General features: G+C 44.5%; 1 protein-coding gene across 1 annotated transcript; it reads left to right on the forward strand.

The window, feature by feature from the left end:
• The first annotated feature begins 5,812 nt into the window (after nucleotides 1-5,812).
• LOC137589190 (piwi-like protein 1) lies at nucleotides 5,813-12,234 on the forward strand. The gene is made up of 20 exons (XM_068306760.1): nucleotides 5,813-5,881; nucleotides 6,783-6,897; nucleotides 7,009-7,137; nucleotides 7,239-7,453; nucleotides 7,540-7,661; nucleotides 7,745-7,825; nucleotides 8,741-8,938; nucleotides 9,021-9,129; nucleotides 9,210-9,333; nucleotides 9,418-9,535; nucleotides 9,643-9,757; nucleotides 9,829-10,016; nucleotides 10,123-10,195; nucleotides 10,295-10,495; nucleotides 10,632-10,735; nucleotides 10,941-11,011; nucleotides 11,213-11,366; nucleotides 11,447-11,572; nucleotides 11,773-11,920; nucleotides 12,096-12,234. Exons 1-20 carry the CDS (start codon nucleotides 5,813-5,815, stop codon nucleotides 12,210-12,212), a joined length of 2,577 nt encoding a protein of 858 aa, XP_068162861.1. The 3' UTR covers nucleotides 12,213-12,234.
• Nucleotides 12,235-18,323: the final 6,089 nt, after the last annotated feature.

Genomic DNA, 18,323 nt, shown 5'->3' on the forward strand with positions numbered 1-18,323 from the left:
TCAAAAGGTGCGGACCAATCAGAAATGTTTGGGGCTTTTTTTGTAACAATATTTAAATATCAGAAGGTACAGAATAAGAAATCATCAGAAATTAACCAGCCAACCAGTCGATTGACCCGAGACAGTATAAATAAGAGATTAGCAGATTAGCAGTCCCACAGAATATCACGGCCTCTTTCTCCACTTTAAAAACCTCCCAGCTGATCATCATTGATGTCCACCACCGATACTCTCTGGGTGAAGCTCATCTGATAATAATTTTAATAGCAGGAGTTGCTTCCAAAATCGTGTCTTTGCAGCACAAATCTGTTTAACCATCTTGTACACTGTAGACTGGATTCTTTCCACATAATCGATAATACTGTGACGGACAGTGGTGTGCACGCAAATAATTCCTACGTTGTAAGTGTAAATAAACATTTATCTCTGATTCATGATTGTTTTAGGCATTGGACACGTTTTTTATGGTTGTAAATCAAAGAAATGCCTCAATTTGTGTACTCTTGATTACAGAAACTGGAGCTGCTTTATGTCAGCTGGCTGCAGAATCATCAAAACTGGAAGGCTTTCATGTTGTCACTTAGGTGTTGTTAAGGTCAGAGAGTTTTTACTTGTGCACAACATTCGATTTGAGTTTTGTTGGCTTTGGATGAAAAAACTTGTCGAGCTTCTGTCCCATTTGATTCGTCCACCAAACGGTTGAAGGTCATTGTTTGCAAAGACTGCATGAAGTGCACCGGATAGCACCCAACTCAACGTTACATAACCAATGTTACAGTTCGTAATAGACTCTTTCTTTGAAAACATATTGAGGGTTGGTGGTTGAACCAGCTGACTGCAAGTCTCTTACTTATGTCATGATGGAAAGTCCTTATAAAATACTTGTTTGTCTAAATATTATAATGCCACGCTTTGGAGTGTATTAAAGGAAACAGTTGTAGAGGACAGCAAGATATTTGTTAATAGAGGGTTTCCATGTGTGATCAACTCATTAAAAAAAATCCCTCCATATCATGACATTGTTGACTATGCACAATTATGTAACATCCAACAAAGCGACAGTTAAAGCAGTTCAGTTATCACATTTTAACATGAGCATTTCCAATATTCACTAGGTGTTAAGGCTTCACTTTTCAAACTAGGATTACAAGTATAAAAATGCTGCTATGCTAGTTTTGTTTTTTTTTAGCAAAATGTGCTCTTTCTAAACTGCAACCAATTAACAGGAGAATAGTTCAAATATTAAAAAGTTTAATTCCACAGACAAAAATGACTAGCATCCCTCATGAGAGCATGTATTTGTAAATCTGATGTCATTAAAACACTTTATCAGTGTTAGACTTAGTTTAGATTAACTTTTAGGACTGAATGAAGTCCTAACTCCAAGTTCATTTTGTTGTTCTAGTCAGATCTAGTTCAAAAAGTCCACCATGCCTGAACTCCAAGTTGTATGTCTGGGGGTGAAGGAATCAGCTGATGCTGAAAAGAACATTCTTAGTACTGTGTAGGACAGCAGGGCTGCTTTACTACCTAACACACTGGAAATGTGCGGTATGTTGAACATCAGATGGATTCCATCAAGAAATGTTTCCATCTATGAGGAAATTGAAGCTTTGTTGTCACTGGAAGATTCTTAAGACAATGATTCTAAGCAGACCACAGAGTCCACCAAGACTTGGATTCAGAAGAAGTCGTGAAACAATCTAAAACAGTCTAGATCATTCTAGAGGCCATCACAATCACACCCTTATAACAAATTTGGAACTTAAACGAAGTGGCTGCAGCAGGCAAACCAGGAATATCACAGAACTGAAGGTGGCGGGCATCTGACTGTCTCACATTTACAGCAGGTCACAGCAGCTTAATGTTCTCCACACAGTGTTGGAGATGCTTGTCACTGAGGCCTGAAACAGTTTGAGATTACATCATCGCAAAAGATACATTTAGTTAAATCCTGTATATGGGAAACATCTGTTGTATCAAGACGTTTTGGTCATTAAAAAGAGCAGCGTCTATAAATATTTAGCCAATAGATCTAATGGTGCTCTGATCAGTTTTATCCATATTGCACATTAATCCATCTAATTGGACTGATAGCCATATGATGTAAACTGAACATCAGATTCTGAGCACAATGTCTTGTCACCAACTGAGAGCAATTTACAATTAAATTTACAATGATCATAATGAGGCTCCATCTTATAGAACGTCGTTATTACAACAGTGTGTGCACAGCTTGTGTAAAGGCTTAAATAAAATTGTGAAAAGTTACCACTAGAGGGAGCAGCCAGAAGTGGCCTGTTTCTGTCACTATCACAAAAGTTTTGCCGCAAGGAATCTATATAATGTAATTTGTGGAGATATGACTGGTATGCAGGGATACGTATGAAAATCTCAATAAAACCAAATCTAAATACACAGAACCATCCTTCCACATCATGTGAACACGACAGCCTTCGACCTTCCCAATGAAAGCAAAAATAAACTAATGAAAAAGGTGATGAGTTTCTATGACCTTTTCCCAATTATGGTGATCTATGTCTTTATCTAACCCCCGTCATGTTCATATTTCACAGTGTTACTATTCTTGATGTGCTGTGCTGTATTTGCTGCCATCCCATCATAAAGGCCCAGTTATGGAAAATATCTTTTTTGGTCCACTGCACACACAAAAAAAGATTAAAAAAGGAAAAGAGCAGTCGCTGCTTTATTTTCACAAATCTGTTTGGGTCACTTTCCTTGGAGTCGATGTGAAGACGAGAAAAGAGAGATAGTCCTCAAACTATTCCAATTGGATGTTGTTCAACTATTTCAGAGTCATTACTACACAACAGGAACTTAGCAGGAAGCTGTGGGCCCACAGCCAAAGACAATACATCTGTCAGCAGCATTCTGCTCATTCAGGCTCATTCTGCCACTTGCTCCTCATGCGGAGCAGAGCCTCAGGAAAAATACTCCTCTAGTTGATGTTGCATTTTATTTGAAGAGGCCAGACACACACCAGGAAATTACAGCAAGTCTACTGAAAGAAAGACAGAAAACATAGTATGAAACATAAAATCACAGGAGTTGGTCTCCCATGATTTTATGTTTATGTTTATGTGGTTAAAACCATAGTTACCAATGGAAATTTGATGTGATAGAAATGTCCACAAAATCATTATTTAAAGCGGGGTTTTTTAAAAAAAATATCTTTACATTTAGTCGGCCTCCTCCATCACTCACTGACTCCTTCTGGTTAAAGCAGCTGGGGACACATAGTATAAAACTTTGCATGTAGTTAGAAAAAATATTAGATAATAATTGTTGTTTTTTAATGCTCAATGCATAAAATCTGTACGATATATTACATTTTATTTATATTATTAAAAGGAAAAGTAATTTATCCTTCAGGTGACAAATAAATGGCTTATTCTTATAATAATAATAATACTAATAATAATAATAATAATAATAATAATAATTTTTTTTTTTTTTAGAACGCTCAAAGCAAGAAGCAGACAGAGCCATTAACCTTCACAAAGTGTACAACCACATGAAAAATAAGGTAAAATTTAAGTCAGATTGGTGCATATGCTGATGATATTTATTAAGATTTTTTTATGTATGGATTTTAACCTTTAAATGCTGTTACTGCTAGATAATTTATGGGTAGTAGAAATGCTAATAAAAAAAGAGTAATCAGATATTTTACAGACCAAGACTTACAGGAATTCATTCTGTATCACAAGCAAAATGTTAATGTTTCAATGTGAACAAAATTTTATGTCTGAAAGTTGTATATGTATCATTTCTTCCAGAACAGGACCCTAAACCAGGTCTCAGCTGGCCCTCACCGAGGCCAAAGCAGGACCCTCACATATAACACACTACACATCTCATGAAGAACAAGATTTTTGTCCTTTTCATTTCAAGCGGTCCAAATCACTCACATGAAAAATAAAAAAATGAAAATTATTGCAGTAATTTCACTGCTCAGGTCGCACTGACTTCAGGACAATGAGTCGATCTCATGTCATAAATAAATTTACAGGACATCTTCTTACCACTTTATTTCTATTTTACACAACATTGACCACACCTGTCGCACTGACAGAAATAGAAAATATCAAAACCTCGATTCCACATATAATTAAAGTACTTGAACTTTCAACATTGTTTTAACTCACCCTCTAACTGACAAAAATAGAAGTCACTTTAATTCTCCTGACAGCCAGAACAATGTTTTTGACCCTCACAACTACAACATGGAATGTTCCCTGTGATTGTCATTCAAGAAATTGACCTCTTCTTCAGGCCACAGTGATTTATACATGCTGGCAGGGAAAGAAGCTGTTATGTGGTTTGGAGATCTTTTGTATAAGTAAGAATGATTTATTCTACCTTGGTACAAGCGTGAGCTGTAACAGAACAACGCAGAATGTAATCAGTGGTAGATATTAGAAAACTCTGACCTGTCAAAATATATTGTAAGACCTGAGGCTTTCATTTCTGTTTTCATTTCTGTTTCTTCTGTTTGAAGTTACTCTTAAATCATCCACAAATAAACTGAGTTTAGGAGAACCCTACGCTGATCTCAGGGGACCTCAGAGTCCACCAAATTCTGGTGCAGCAGATAAACCAGGAATATTCCACAGCAGGAGGCCTGAAGTCCTTGAACTGTGGGCTAAGATTCTTCAGGAGCGCTTGTGGAAGGTTTGCAGCTGGTTATTAATGGTTGGGTCACTTTTAGAGGCTTGCAGGCATCAGTTAAAGCGGACTTGTATTTTATATAGATAAATAATAAAGCATCAGTGACGGTTAGTCTTACATTAGTTAGAAACTCAGTCCTCGCTCAGCCCTTTAACTTAACCTCTGGAACAGGCTGCTGGTTTTTATGAGCCTGTTGTTTCTGGTTATTTAAACGCCATCACGTCTCCGTCAGTCTGCATATTGACCGCAGGGCCGCGGCCACCATCTAGCGGCCATAGTTGAGATTGCATACAATAGTAAATTACCCTAGAGCACACGGATCACTGCGCTCCAAAAAGTAGTTCTGCCTCTTTTCTGGAAAAGTTTTTTTCCTCAATCACCGCTGAATTGCTATTCTTTATTGAGTTAAATATGAACAACCTGCTCTTCAAACACATAACGCAGCCTGAATTGAGCTGACTAAAGGGTCTCGGGAGATACAGGAAGCGTATCAATGCGCTCGGTGATGAGGCCCGTGACTAATTTGCCGTAGTGGTACTCAGAACACCTGTGGACACGCATCGTACGTGACCTCTAGAGTTCACTGCCAGCAGAAGTCAACATTTAAAGTAAGTATAATATTAAAGTCGTCATAAAATTTGATAAATAATGATTCCTTTATGCAAATTTACTTTGTTCGCGATGTTTCGATTTGAAGGAAAAAACTCCCTCTCAGCTATCCAATTCGGACACTGTCATTCTACCCTTATCTGATTTTAATTAGCTCGTTCAGTTTAAGGACTATCGCAAAGTATCGTAATTCTAACCCCTACCTTGAAAGTCGGATATTCTGTGTGGAGTTATATTATAGTAATGTATACATATTGAATTTATGTTAATGCTAATAGTGGCTCATTAGCTACTAGCGGCATTGCACAGCCACACCCTACATTTACAGTCGCCATCTTGTTTAGACCAATTAAACGAGAGTAAACGATACTTTAATTTAGATTTTATTTCGTACTGGTGAGGATGAGGGGCGGTGTAGTTTTCCTGATCACGTATTTACTTCATTTGTCCGTAATATTTCTAAAAATAGTGAAATGTGTTTTTTGAACCCTTCTGAAGCTAGCTGAGGAAAATGACTGGTCGGGCACGAGCCAGAGCACGAGGCCGGGCACGCGGTCAGGAGGCAGTGGCCCCGGGATCGGTAAGGACTTCCGGTTGCTGTGACCTGTGGTTTTAACCTTTTGTTTTAACTCTCCTCTTCTGAGACAATGTCCGGTGTTATTTAAAGGTTTATTCTAAGGGTAGAACGTTTCTTCAGACGTCTCAGCGCAGCGCGAACCAACAGGAAACAGTTTCCAGGCTGTGTCAAAATAAAATGCGTGTCAAAATAAAATCCTACATCAAGAGCACATTGTCATTGAATGATATGTAAATACTAAATAAAATAAACCACGCAATTAAACAGATTTATTCATATCTAATAGTAAGTAGTTAGAATTAGCGCTTCAGATATTTAGAGGAGAAAATCTACAGAAACACATGGTCTTAAATTAATTATATAACATGAAATGAAAAATACTCACTTGAACAACACATGCTAACCGTGTAGGTATTCAAACATTTATTTTACAGAATTGATTGTTGCGTTACCACATTTATCCTGGTTTAGGGGCGCAGAGAAAAGAAGTCTGAACATCTTTCACCTTTTGTCAGCAGGTGACATGAGGCTGATTGGTTTACACAGGGCCCAGATCCTCCCACTTTTACTGAGTAAATTGACATTGTTGTTAGGTTTTTTGTGTACAGTTATTCATATTTTTGATACGATTTATTAGGGTCCACAAGCCAATAGCGATAGGCTGTCATTATTTTAAATGAACTTCTTTTTAATAATGAAATTAAAAGGACAATTAAACAGTCGTTACTTCGGTAATATTTTTACTAAAATTGAAGATTTCTGGTTGAACAATATTTCCATTTGAGCTGGTAATAAAAGATTTTAGAGTTCATTGGGCATGTAGGATGAACTGAAAATGGATCAGTACCACTTCTTTTATTCCAAAAACTTTGTTACACATTTCCAACTTTTTCCTGTGTTAAAGAGCCAAACCCGAGAAGCTGCCCCAGCACCTTGCCCCGCCCCACCGAGGGGAGATGAGGAAGCAGTGCAAGTTGGTAGAGGTCGGCAGAAAGGCCCGGGACCGTTCTCTTCAGAAGGTGTGGTCACGTCTCATTATCCTAGTTGACCCGGAGCGATGGGTCAGCTCGACTGACCAGCAACTGAAACATGTCTGCAGCGTGTTTGTAACCTCAGTCTTGGTTTGTCAGCTGTGGTCGAGATCTCAGCTGGGTTCCAGCAGGTGAAGCTGGGAGAACGAGGAGGACGCCGCCGGGATTTTAGTGATTCTGGGATTTTAACCAGACGGACGATGACTCATGTGGCGGAATCCAAGACGGGTGTGTCACGTTAATGTACATTTTTCCTTACACATGCAGCCGTTGTAACGAGTGCAGGTGATTGCAAATCTCTCTCTGCTATTGTGTGTGAACTTCTTCAGGAACGAGCGGGCGGCCAATCCCGTTGGTCGCAAACTTCTTCCGCATCCTGTCCCGCCCGCAGTGGGTCCTGTACCAATACCACGTGACCTACAATCCGATGAAGGAGGCCCGTCGCCTGAGAGCCGCCCTCCTCTTCCAGCACGAGGAGTTGCTCGGCACAGCGCGGACCTTCGATGGAGCGATGCTTGTTCTGCCCCACAAGCTGCGAGACAAGGTTAAATGAAAATTTCATAAAGTCACTGGAAAACTTAATTTCAGAAGCAGATTTAATCTTCTGCTGGTTTCCTTCCTGGGGTTTAGGAGACGGTTGTCTGCAGCGAAACCAGGGAAGGAGAAAAGGTTGAGATAACCATCACCCTGGTTTCTGAACTCCCCCCATCGTCTCCAGTGTGCATCCAGTTTTACAACCTCATCTTCAAAAGGTGCGTTTTCTGGTCCTCAGGAACTGGTGGGGGGTTCATGGTGATGCACGTTCCTATGTCATATGTTCTAATCATCCCTGCAGGATCCTGAAGATCCTCAACATGCAGCAGATCGGACGCAACTACTACAACCCCCGGGACCCCCTGGACATCCCACAGCACAAGTATGTTCTTCTGTTTCTGGCCTGAAGCCGGATGTTTCCATGTCGGTGGCTCCTGGTGACACGTGGAGAATCAGATTTTCAACATGTTACATTTTTAGAAGTGATGTCAGTGGAGTCTGAAAGCTGCTGATTTTGGTCCCAAGCAGCAGCTGCCTTTCTAATGCTAGCTAGCATGCTAGCAGCAGTAGTTCTGTTGAAGGATGGGGAGATGCTGTTTTTCTTGCAGCGGGCTGATCTTCATCACCATCCCGGGGGTTTTTTGCGTTGCGGAATCCAAATAAATCCTGTCCATGAAACTCAGTGTTTTTTTGGAGTCTGTAAACGATCAATGGATACTTTGTGTGTTTGAATCCATGGATGGAGATTGAATGAAGCGGAGTGAACGTGATGGTTTCCTCAGGGAAGATGAAAAAGGTTTTTCTTGGTGCCGGGTGTTGGAGCTACATCTGTCATCCTTATAGACCAGGGGTGTGAAACTCATTTTCACCGAGGGCCACATCAGCATAACAGCTGTCCTGCTAGGACCAGATGTAACTAAATGTAATGTGACATAGATGTAAAATAACTACACCTTAATGTTAAATAACTGAATTTATTACTTATTCATGTTGCAAACATTACAGTTGCATAGAAAAAATGTCAGAACTCCGTCAATCAAGGATCAAACTATCCAATAAATAAAGAGAAATGACATCAAACACAAGTTAGGACATTAACTTTGTTCAAAATGTTTTTGTCAGAGTTAAAATGGCCTCTGACCTTTTATGCTCTTTTGCGGGCCACATTAAATGATGCAGCGGTGCCACATTTGGCCCCCGAGCCTTGAGTTTGACACATGTGTTATAGACGCTTGTTGTTGTGTGAAAAGCTGCAGGTGAGTTGTTCCGTCTAAACTTGTGTGTCGGTCGGTTCCAGGCTGACCATCTGGCCGGGGTTCTCCACCGCCATCCTGCAGTACGAGTCCTCCATCATGATGTGTGTCGACGTGAGCCACCGGGTTCTGCGTAGCGAGACCGTCCTGGACTTCATGATCAGCATGAGGCAGTCTTGTGGAAGCCACCGCTTCCAAGACGTCTGCACCAAGGAGCTCATTGGACTGATTGTTCTCACCAAGTAGGACCTAACACCCCCACTACCCTCAGCACGTAGAGGTCCACGGATCACATGACCTTTCACTCTTCTCTCAATTATTCAGGTACAACAACAAAACCTACAGGATTGATGACATCGCCTGGGATCACACCCCCATCAACACCTTCACTCGGGCCGACAAGGATGTGTCCTTCATTGACTACTACAAGAACGTGAGACAGAACCCAACAGAACCGGATGCTCTCACACTGTATTTGCGTTCTTCGCGGTCACGTCTGCTTCCTCCTCCCAGAATTACGGAATCATCGTCTCCGACCTGACCCAGGTGCTGCTGGTCACCAGGATCAAGCGGCGTGATCCAGGAAGCCAGTCTCCCACGACTGTAATGCTGATCCCAGAGCTGTGCTACTTAACAGGTGAGCAGCAGATGGAGAGGTTGTGGGACACAGATTGGCTCCGTACGGGTTCCACTTCACCTGAAACCCGCTTGTTTCTGACAGGACTGACTGACAAAATGAGAGGAGACTTCAATGTGATGAAGGACCTGACCGCCCACACCAGGCTGAACCCAGAGCAGCGAGAGGGACGCCTCAACAGATTTGTCAACAACGTGCATCGGTAGGAGACGTGTCCTCATCACATATCAGGGTTCTGCTGTCCCGGGTCAGCTCCTCTGCAGGTGGTGTCATGTCCAGCTCGGGTTTAAGTCCTGGCTCTGTTCGCAGGGACGCTCAGGCTAATGTGGAGTTGGAGAAGTGGGGGCTCAGATTTGATAAGGAGCTGGTCAGTCTGACGGGTCGAGTCCTCCCAGCGGAGAAGATCTTCCAGGGACAGAGATCGGTGTGAAATCCTCCTGCTTGTATGATTGACTAAATGGATCCGTGGCTTCTTATCAAATCGTTGTGTTCTAGTACGACTACGACCCGAGAGCAGCGGACTGGTCCAGAGAGATGAGGGGGGTCCCTCTGCTCAACCCCGTGCCGCTGGAAGACTGGGTTGTGTTTTACACCCGTCAGAATGCCAACGTAGCCCAGGACCTGTTGACCACCCTCCTGAGGGTGTCTGGCCCGCTGGGGATCCGCCTTCACAAACCCGTGATGTGAGTCGTGACGTGACCTGGTGTTGGTGACGCTATGTGATCAGTGATCCAGTGGATCCTGAACAGCTGAATCAATACATTGATTGGTTTGTTCCTTCTGATCCAGGGTGGAGTACCAGGATGCCCACGATGCCCTCCTCAGATCCCTGCAGCGCAATGTGCAACCCCAGACTCAGATGGTTCGTGTCTGAACGCAGGAAACAAAGCGCTCCTCGCTGCTTGTTCGCTTTGTTGTCGCCTTGGTTACGTGTTTGAGAGCGGCGGATTGTGTTTGCCAGGTGGTGGTCATCCTCCCCAACAACAGGAAGGACAAGTACGACATGGTCAAGAAGCACCTGTGTGTGGACTTCCCCATGCCCAGCCAGTGTGTGGTGGGCCGGACCCTGAGCCGCCCTGGGAGTCTGATGACCGTCGCCACCAAGATCATCCTGCAGATTGCCTGCAAGATGGGAGGAGAGCTGTGGAGCGTGGAGATCCCTGTGAGTTTGATCACCCAATGAAGCCGGGGCCGATTTGTCCTGGGGCCCCTACCGTGGTGGAGGAGTCAGAGGTTAAGGTCAAGGTTGGCAGACATGGAATGTGAAGACTATTTGTGTTTTTCTTCCGTCTGCGCAGCTCAAACACCTGATGATCGTCGGCATCGACTGCTACCACGACAAGCAGGCCGGGAGTCGCTCGATCGGCGCTCTGGTAGCTAGCCTGAACTCGACCATGAGCCGGTGAGTCCTCGTGTTTGCAGCCTGTTAGTGAATGGGGACAGGGGCTGGCATTCAATCAGGACCTATAACCGATCTATAACGGGACATAACGTTATAGACAACGTTATAACAGAATGATGGTACGGCCTGTTCTGCTGTCAATCAGCTTTAGCTCACACAGGTAGCATGCTTTCGATGCTAAGCTACGTTTTCCTTTGTCTTTCAGGTGGTACTCCAAGTGTGTGCTTCAGCACAAAGGTCAAGAGATCATGGATGGACTGAAGATGGCCTTGAGGGGTGAAAACTTTTCCTTCTGTGGTTCTAGTGGCGTTGAGTTAGAACCGGTTTGAACGTTCACACTGTAAAAACCAGATTTAAGACACTAGACAAACAAGTGGTCACAAATCATTCAGAGTCCACAAAGATGAAAGCATTGAAGTCACACGTGTGTGGGAGGGGCCTCTCAGATGACCAATCAGCTGCGTGTGTTTGCTCCAGGGGCGCTGGACGACTACCTGAGGTACAACGGCTGTCTGCCGGCGCGCATCATCGTGTACCGGGACGGGGTCGGGGACGGACAGCTGGGGAGCGTGGTCAGCCACGAGGTGGCCCAGATCCAGGAGTCCATCAGGTCCATGGGGCAGGACTATGTGTGAGTGTGGTTTCCATGGTGACAGTTGAATGGGGCCATCCTAGCGTGACGCTTACTCACCTAACTCCGCCTCTTTGCAGGCCCAAACTGAGCGTGGTGGTGGTGACAAAGCGCATCAGCAGCAGGTTCTTCGACCACATGCACGGAAAGGTGATGAACCCGCCCCCCGGCACCATCGTGGACACGGAGGTCACCCGTCCAGAGTGGTGCGTTTAGCATCTGTTCAGTCATTAGCAAGAGTTAGAATCGTGCTGTGGGAGGAGGCAGGTTCAATGTCTTGTTTCAGGTCCAGGGAGAGTCACAGAATCTGGACTGAACCAGACCAGAACCATCAGATCTGTGGGAAGTCGTTCAGCCGCTCAGGCTAGTAGCTGCTACTGGCGGCTAACCGTGTCCTGGTTCACAGGTACGACTTCTACATCGTGAGCCAGGCGGTCCGGATGGGGAGCGTGTCCCCCACCCACTACAACGTGGTGTACGACTCCAGCGGGCTGAAGCCCGACTACATGCAGCGCCTCACATACAAGCTGTGTCACCTCTATTACAACTGGCAGGTGAGTCAGTGGAGGCCAACGCACGCTAAGCTAACCAGTCTCTATCAGTTGGAAGTGGCTGATGTTTGTAAACTGATTTTGATCACATGACCAGAACAAACCCTGGTCCTGACCTGACCCCTTAGCAGAGGTCACCGAGGTCTGGGGTTCTGACCTGTTCCCTCTGGTGCTTTAGGGGGTGATCCGGGTGCCGGCTCCCTGCCAGTACGCCCACAAGCTGGCCTTCCTGGTGGGCCAGAGCCTCCACAGGGAGCCCAACATGAAGCTGGATGACCTCCTCTTCTATCTGTGAGGACCGGCGCAAACCCAATACCCACGTTCCTGCTGCCGGCTGTTCTCGCTGGCAATTTAGGGTTAGGGGCGCTCAAGTATTTTTGTTCAGGGTTTTGTTCAGTCCTGTTTTCCTTCTTTAAAAAGACATAGAGTTCCAGCAGCATAAAGATCTGTGTGAAGTTGTTTCTGACAGCTGTCCTGCTAACGTTTAGTTAGCTTCAGCGTTGCGTCCAGATGTTGATGCCTGGTTCTGATTGGTCACCGGATTCAAAAGGTTTTAAGTCCCTTAAATGTTTGTGATTCCTGAACGGGACTAAAAAAAAGTCACGCAACTGATAGATATCAAATTTATTTAGATATTTTAGAAAATATTGCACACACAAAGAACAGTCAACAGGCTGAGAACTCACACAACCCCTCAGGGTGTGACGAAGGTTGGTTCACACACACACACACACACACACACACACACACACACACTGGTGTTCAGTGGGCCGTACATTCACAGACCAGCATGAATGTGGACATGTTTGCTGAGACAGGGATGACTGATTGGCCGGGCTAAATGTCAGGTGGGTGGAGGGGCGGGGCTGAGGTAGCTTTCTTTATCACTGGTCACTACTGGGGAAGAGGTTATGACCCGGATCAGCTGGTTCTGGGTCAAAGGTTCCGATCTGTTTACTTTTCAGTCTGAATCCAGAAACCGTGGAACCTTCATGGACCCTGTTCTCAGGTGGAACCTGTGTCCGGACCACAGTCGTTTTAAACTCACCATCTGCAGAACTTTCTGGATCTTCACAGCGAGCAGAACTTCTGTCCTCAGTGACTGGAGACGGAGACCACAAAAAATGACTCGAGCTTGAAATACGAGTCAGTCTCACCACTCGAGAATTTATGTCATTTTACACGCAATTGTTTTTGTGCATCTCCATGGCGACAGTTTGCTGCTGGGCGTGGCCTCCAAAAGGTTTGTTTTTATTCAACTTAATTTGACATGAATCGCGGAGGCGGGGCCTCCATCTACAGGTGAGATCTGATCAGAGTACCTTCTCTGACTGGCATAGCCAACACAAAAAAAAACCTTTCGCTTTGTCCCTGTTAGAAAGTTAGAAAGGATTGGAAATATTTTTTTACTTCAAGTAATAAACTCCCTCATCTAGGGCGCAGATACTTCACCAGTTTAAACCTTTCTGTTCAGATTTAGCTTGAAGCGCCATCTAGCGGGCAGTGATGCTAGTTACACATTTTCACTTTTCAGCACCTGGAAACGTTTTCCTTTACTGTCAGGGTCCATGGTGGTTTTCCTTTGTGGTTTATATCAGAGTGAAAAGCCACTTCAGTTCCATCATTACGGTGGGCTGTACTTGTGTTCGTGTGCTTCCTGATTTCATTCTCCCATTATTCATGAGTGACAAATGATAACCTACTTTGAATCATTTTATGACATGCAACCGAAATTACTGAATCAGCTTTTAACATCCCTCATGTAGTATTTGTGCTGACATAAAACATGAACTCGGACACAAAATTATCACACAAATTTATTGACAAAAGATTTACTAAACAAATACACATGTTATATACAAGAAAAGATACAGGCACTGATTCAGTTTCGCTCAGGGACGATGGGCCAGCAGGGGGTTGACTTATGGTTCATTCCAGCCAGGAATGACTCAGGAGCTGCTCCAGAGTGGGACGCTGCTGAGGGTCCTCAGCCAGACACCGACGCAACACGTTTTGGCAGTTTGGAGACAACTTCTGACTGATGCAGAGGCTCTTCAAAAAGTGTTGGTGCAGCATGTTATAGAGAACCACTCCCATCTGCCACACAGTAACAGGCCTGCTTACTGTACACTGAACTCCAGGACCACTCTGGTGGGTAATAGGAAGGGGTTCCACGATATATACCTTCGATTGTGTCCCCGTCATTGATAAACATGCTTAGACCAAAGTCAATTATCCTCAAACGTGGAACACCGCTGCTGATGTCAACCAAGATATTTTCCATTTTGATGTCTGCATGGAAAATCTTGTTGGCATCAAGTTCTCTGACAGCTTCCACCAGCTGCTTGAAGAAGAGTCTGGCCTCCTCTTCCTCCAAAGTACCTCCTCTGGACTTGCTGTAATTCAAGAGGTCAACCGCTGGAAATGGACATTCCATGACGATGATGAGCTCCTCCTCCAGGTCGTAGTGGTCCAGGAGGGAAATGGATGCTGACTGGCCAACCGATCCTCCTGCTTGTTGACTCATCTTCATGAAAAGCACTTCAAGAGGCATCTTGCTCCTGTCGTCGTCTTCACGGAAAACAAGGGTCTGGGGAATGTGCTTGATCGCTACGTGGACAAAATCTTCCTTCCTGTAACCCATGTACACAGATCCCTGGCCTCCATCACCGAGTCGGTACAGTTGACAATATTTATCCTCAAACTGCTTCTTCTTCTTCGCTGGACTGATTTTCTTGTCCGGCTCCTGTGTCTCCATGGACTGAGATTGAGACCCACGTCTCCTGGTATGGATTTTCTTCCTCAGGAACGTTCTTAGTCCTGTCATTGGCATCAGAAAACACTGAGTTAGTACCTTCACTACCTGATTACAATGTTACTATTCTACTATGTAATTTAAAGCTTTTAAATTACGTTAAACCACAGGAAAGCAGCAACTAAATATTTAAATAAGAATTAAATATATTATATGTGACCAGGCTATGTGTGGCCAGCCGGACAACACCGAGACACACACACAGTCTGAGGGCTCCCCAAATGTGGGTTCTATTTCCCGACTGTTCTCCCCCCCAACTCAGGTAGAGGACAGCATTAAATTTGGTCGAATTGGCAGTTTATTAAAACATAAACAATAAAATTTCCATTTACCTCCCCGAAACGATTTGTAGGATAATAAAGGAAAAATAAAAGATAACAAATAAAACTTTGATTAAAACTAAAACTTAACCTTCACAAGACAACACCAGACAAGACAAGACAACAGTAGTGGCAATTTCTATAAAATAAAATACACACTCCTGAGCATCATTCTAAAAATACATGTGCAATACAACATCACAGAAACATCTTAGATACACAGTACATTGTAGTTATTACACATACCTTAATATCCTAAACAGGGTTTCACTTCTAGAAATGACGACGAACACTTGAAAAGCACGTCAAGCGGTGTGCTCTCCCCTCTGCATAAACGGACTCAGTCAGCAACATCACCAAAATAATTCTTTCATATAATGCCCAAACTGAAATAACAACCTTAAGATTACTTACGCCAAGAAATTAATCTTATCCTCCACAACGTGGTCAATTTGGCGTCTTTTTCAAACTCGGCGATAACCACCTGTCTCCGCTCCGCATCTGTCTCATCCACAACGTGAGTGTGCGACTGCAGCGCGCCAATTACGTCCCACGTGACCCGACGTCAGATGCATAACTTTCGCGCCACTAACATCCCACGTGAACAGACGTCAGATGCGTAACTTTCGCGCCACTAACATCCCACGTGAACAGACGTCAGCCCAGGTAAACGTCCCGTGGACGCAACTAAAAGTGCGACTCCTACTGGCCAACCAACAACGTAACACCAGGCAGCATGAAGAAATGTGTAACCGCTTTATTATAAATGCATTGTCTATTTGACCTGGCTACATTCTCCCCTGCCTGAAGTCAACGTCCCGGTGACTTCCTACACATCATCTCCTGCATTAACTTTTGAAGTATAAAGCACCATACCTGCTAGTACTCGAGACAGTACATCTGGCGTGAAAGACACAGTGTTACATGCTGATGTAGGCAAGTTGAATGGATTTCGATTTTTACCCGCGGTTGTTCTAAGACTTCTACGCGGGGCGGGTGTAGGTGGGGTTGCACTGGTTGGCTCCACCCTCTGCCGCGGCACAGGTACTGGTCTCTCTGACAGTTCTCTAGGCAAACCCGGGCTTTCTATCACCTGCTCCAGGTGAGGGGAGCAGTCTTCATCTGGGCTGTGGCTCGTGTCTGCAACGTCTGACAGTCGCTCACTTCCAGTTTCACTTATGGTCTCGTCTTCTAGGTGGCTTCCTAGGTTATCTAACTCTTGATCACTAGGATTTTCAACTTGTTCCACCAATAGGAATTCAGGGTCTGAATCTGTGGATTCGGGGTCTGCCTCATCTTCGTGCTGGTGAGGAGAAAGATTTGTTTGGTGGTCCTGCCTTGGAGATGGAATGGGCTCAACGCAAAGTCGGAGGTTAGACCTATGAACTCTTTTCAAGGGACCTCCATTCACAGGGACTACTGAGTATGTTGTTCCCTGTACCTCAATAACTTCATAAACTTTTGAGGACCATGCATCTTGAATCTTATTTCTGCCTAGAGGACGATGTCGAAGGTACACATACTGTCCTATCTCAACAGGTGGACAGTGAACTTTTGCATTTTGACGGACCATTCTTTCTGCAGCTTTTCTTTCAGCTACTGCTCGTGCTCTCTCATGTGCATTCTGCAATCGCTCTCTGTGAGCAGCGAGCCAGTCTGCAGTTTCATCTTTGTCTTCTTGTTGCCCCAACAGAGCATCCACTGGGAGATGGGGTCGTACCCCAAACAACAGGTAGGTAGGTAGGTGGTAGGGTGAGTAACCAGTTGAGGAGTGTGGCGTAGCATTATAGGCGTATACCAATTCAGCTAGATGTTCAGGCCAGCGGCGCTTTTTCTCGGGAGGAAGTGTTTTCAAGAGGTCATGCAAGGTTCGGTTGAACCTCTCACACTGGGGGTTTCCTTGTGGATGATGAGATGTAGTACGTGTCTTTTTCACCCCGTACAATCTGCAGAGTTCAGCAATAACAGCACTCTCAAAATTTCTGCCCTGATCTGAATGCAAGCGCTCGGGGACCCCGTATTTCATGAACCACTCCCTTAAGATAACTTTAGCAGTGGTGTCAGCTCTCTGATTTCGTGTCGGGAACGCCTGACTGAACTTGGTAAAAACATCGGTGAGTACCAGAACATTTTCACATCCATCACTTGCACGTTCAAGTGTAGTGTAGTCTACAGCTACAACTTCAAGAGGACGGGTCGCTAAAAATGGAGTCTGGGGTGCAAGGATCTTGGGTTGTGGCAGTTTAGTTAGGACACACCTCTGACAATTTTTAACCCATTGTTCAACCTCTTCATGCATACCTCCCCAAAAACATCTCTGCTTTAGAAGTCCAAGTGTGCGTTCTATCCCTTGGTGGCCCATCTGATTATGCACACTGGTGAGCACCTTTTCTCTGAGACAAGCAGGTAACAACAGCTGAAAACATTTTCCAAGGCTCACATCCTCAATTTCTCTATACAAGAGTCCATCTTTTTCTGTCAACCTGGGCCATTGTTTCAATAGGGATCGCACTGGAGCAGGTAGAACTTGTCTTTCCTGAAAAGAGGGTTTCTGTTTCTTATCCCAGAACACTTTCAAAACCCTAAGTGTTGGGTCTGAGGCTTGCAATGTCTGGAGTTCAGTTTTGGTATAACCAGGGAGCGTGGGGGTGTTACTATGCAACAGACCATTCTCTCCATCATTGGGTTCTGAGACTTTTAATTGTCTCACCTGGTGGTGTTCCACCCCTGCGGTCCCCAACTCTAGCCCTACAGCCGTGCCTGTTCTAAGACTGTCACAAATTGCAACACAACCATCAAATTCTGCATCCTCCGACTCAGGATCAGACTCATTCAATGCTGGCTGTCTAGAGAGAGCATCGGCCGCTGAGTTACAACGACCAGGCCGGTACTTGACTTCAAAATCGAACACAGCCAACTGTGCAACCCAGCGCTGTTGGATAGCACCTAGCTTAGCAGTAGAAAGGTGGCATAGCGGGTTGTTATCAGTTAGGACTGTGAACTTGGATCCCAGCAGATAACTCCTGAACTTCTCAGTTACAGCCCATTTTAACGCAAGAAGTTCCAATTTCATACTGCTGTAGTTTCTGTCATTCTTTTCCGCGCCTCTCAGTCTGCGACTAGCATAAGCTATGACTTTTTTCTTTCCACTCTGAACCTGACACAACACTGCACCTAAGCCAAGGTTACTAGCATCCGTCTCTAGGACAAACGGTAAGTTGAAGTCTGCATAACCAAGCATGGGAGCCTTGGTTAATTCTTCCTTAAGTAG

This window comes from Antennarius striatus, chromosome 22 (assembly GCF_040054535.1).
Source record: "Antennarius striatus isolate MH-2024 chromosome 22, ASM4005453v1, whole genome shotgun sequence".
Lineage (NCBI taxonomy): Eukaryota > Metazoa > Chordata > Actinopteri > Lophiiformes > Antennariidae > Antennarius > Antennarius striatus.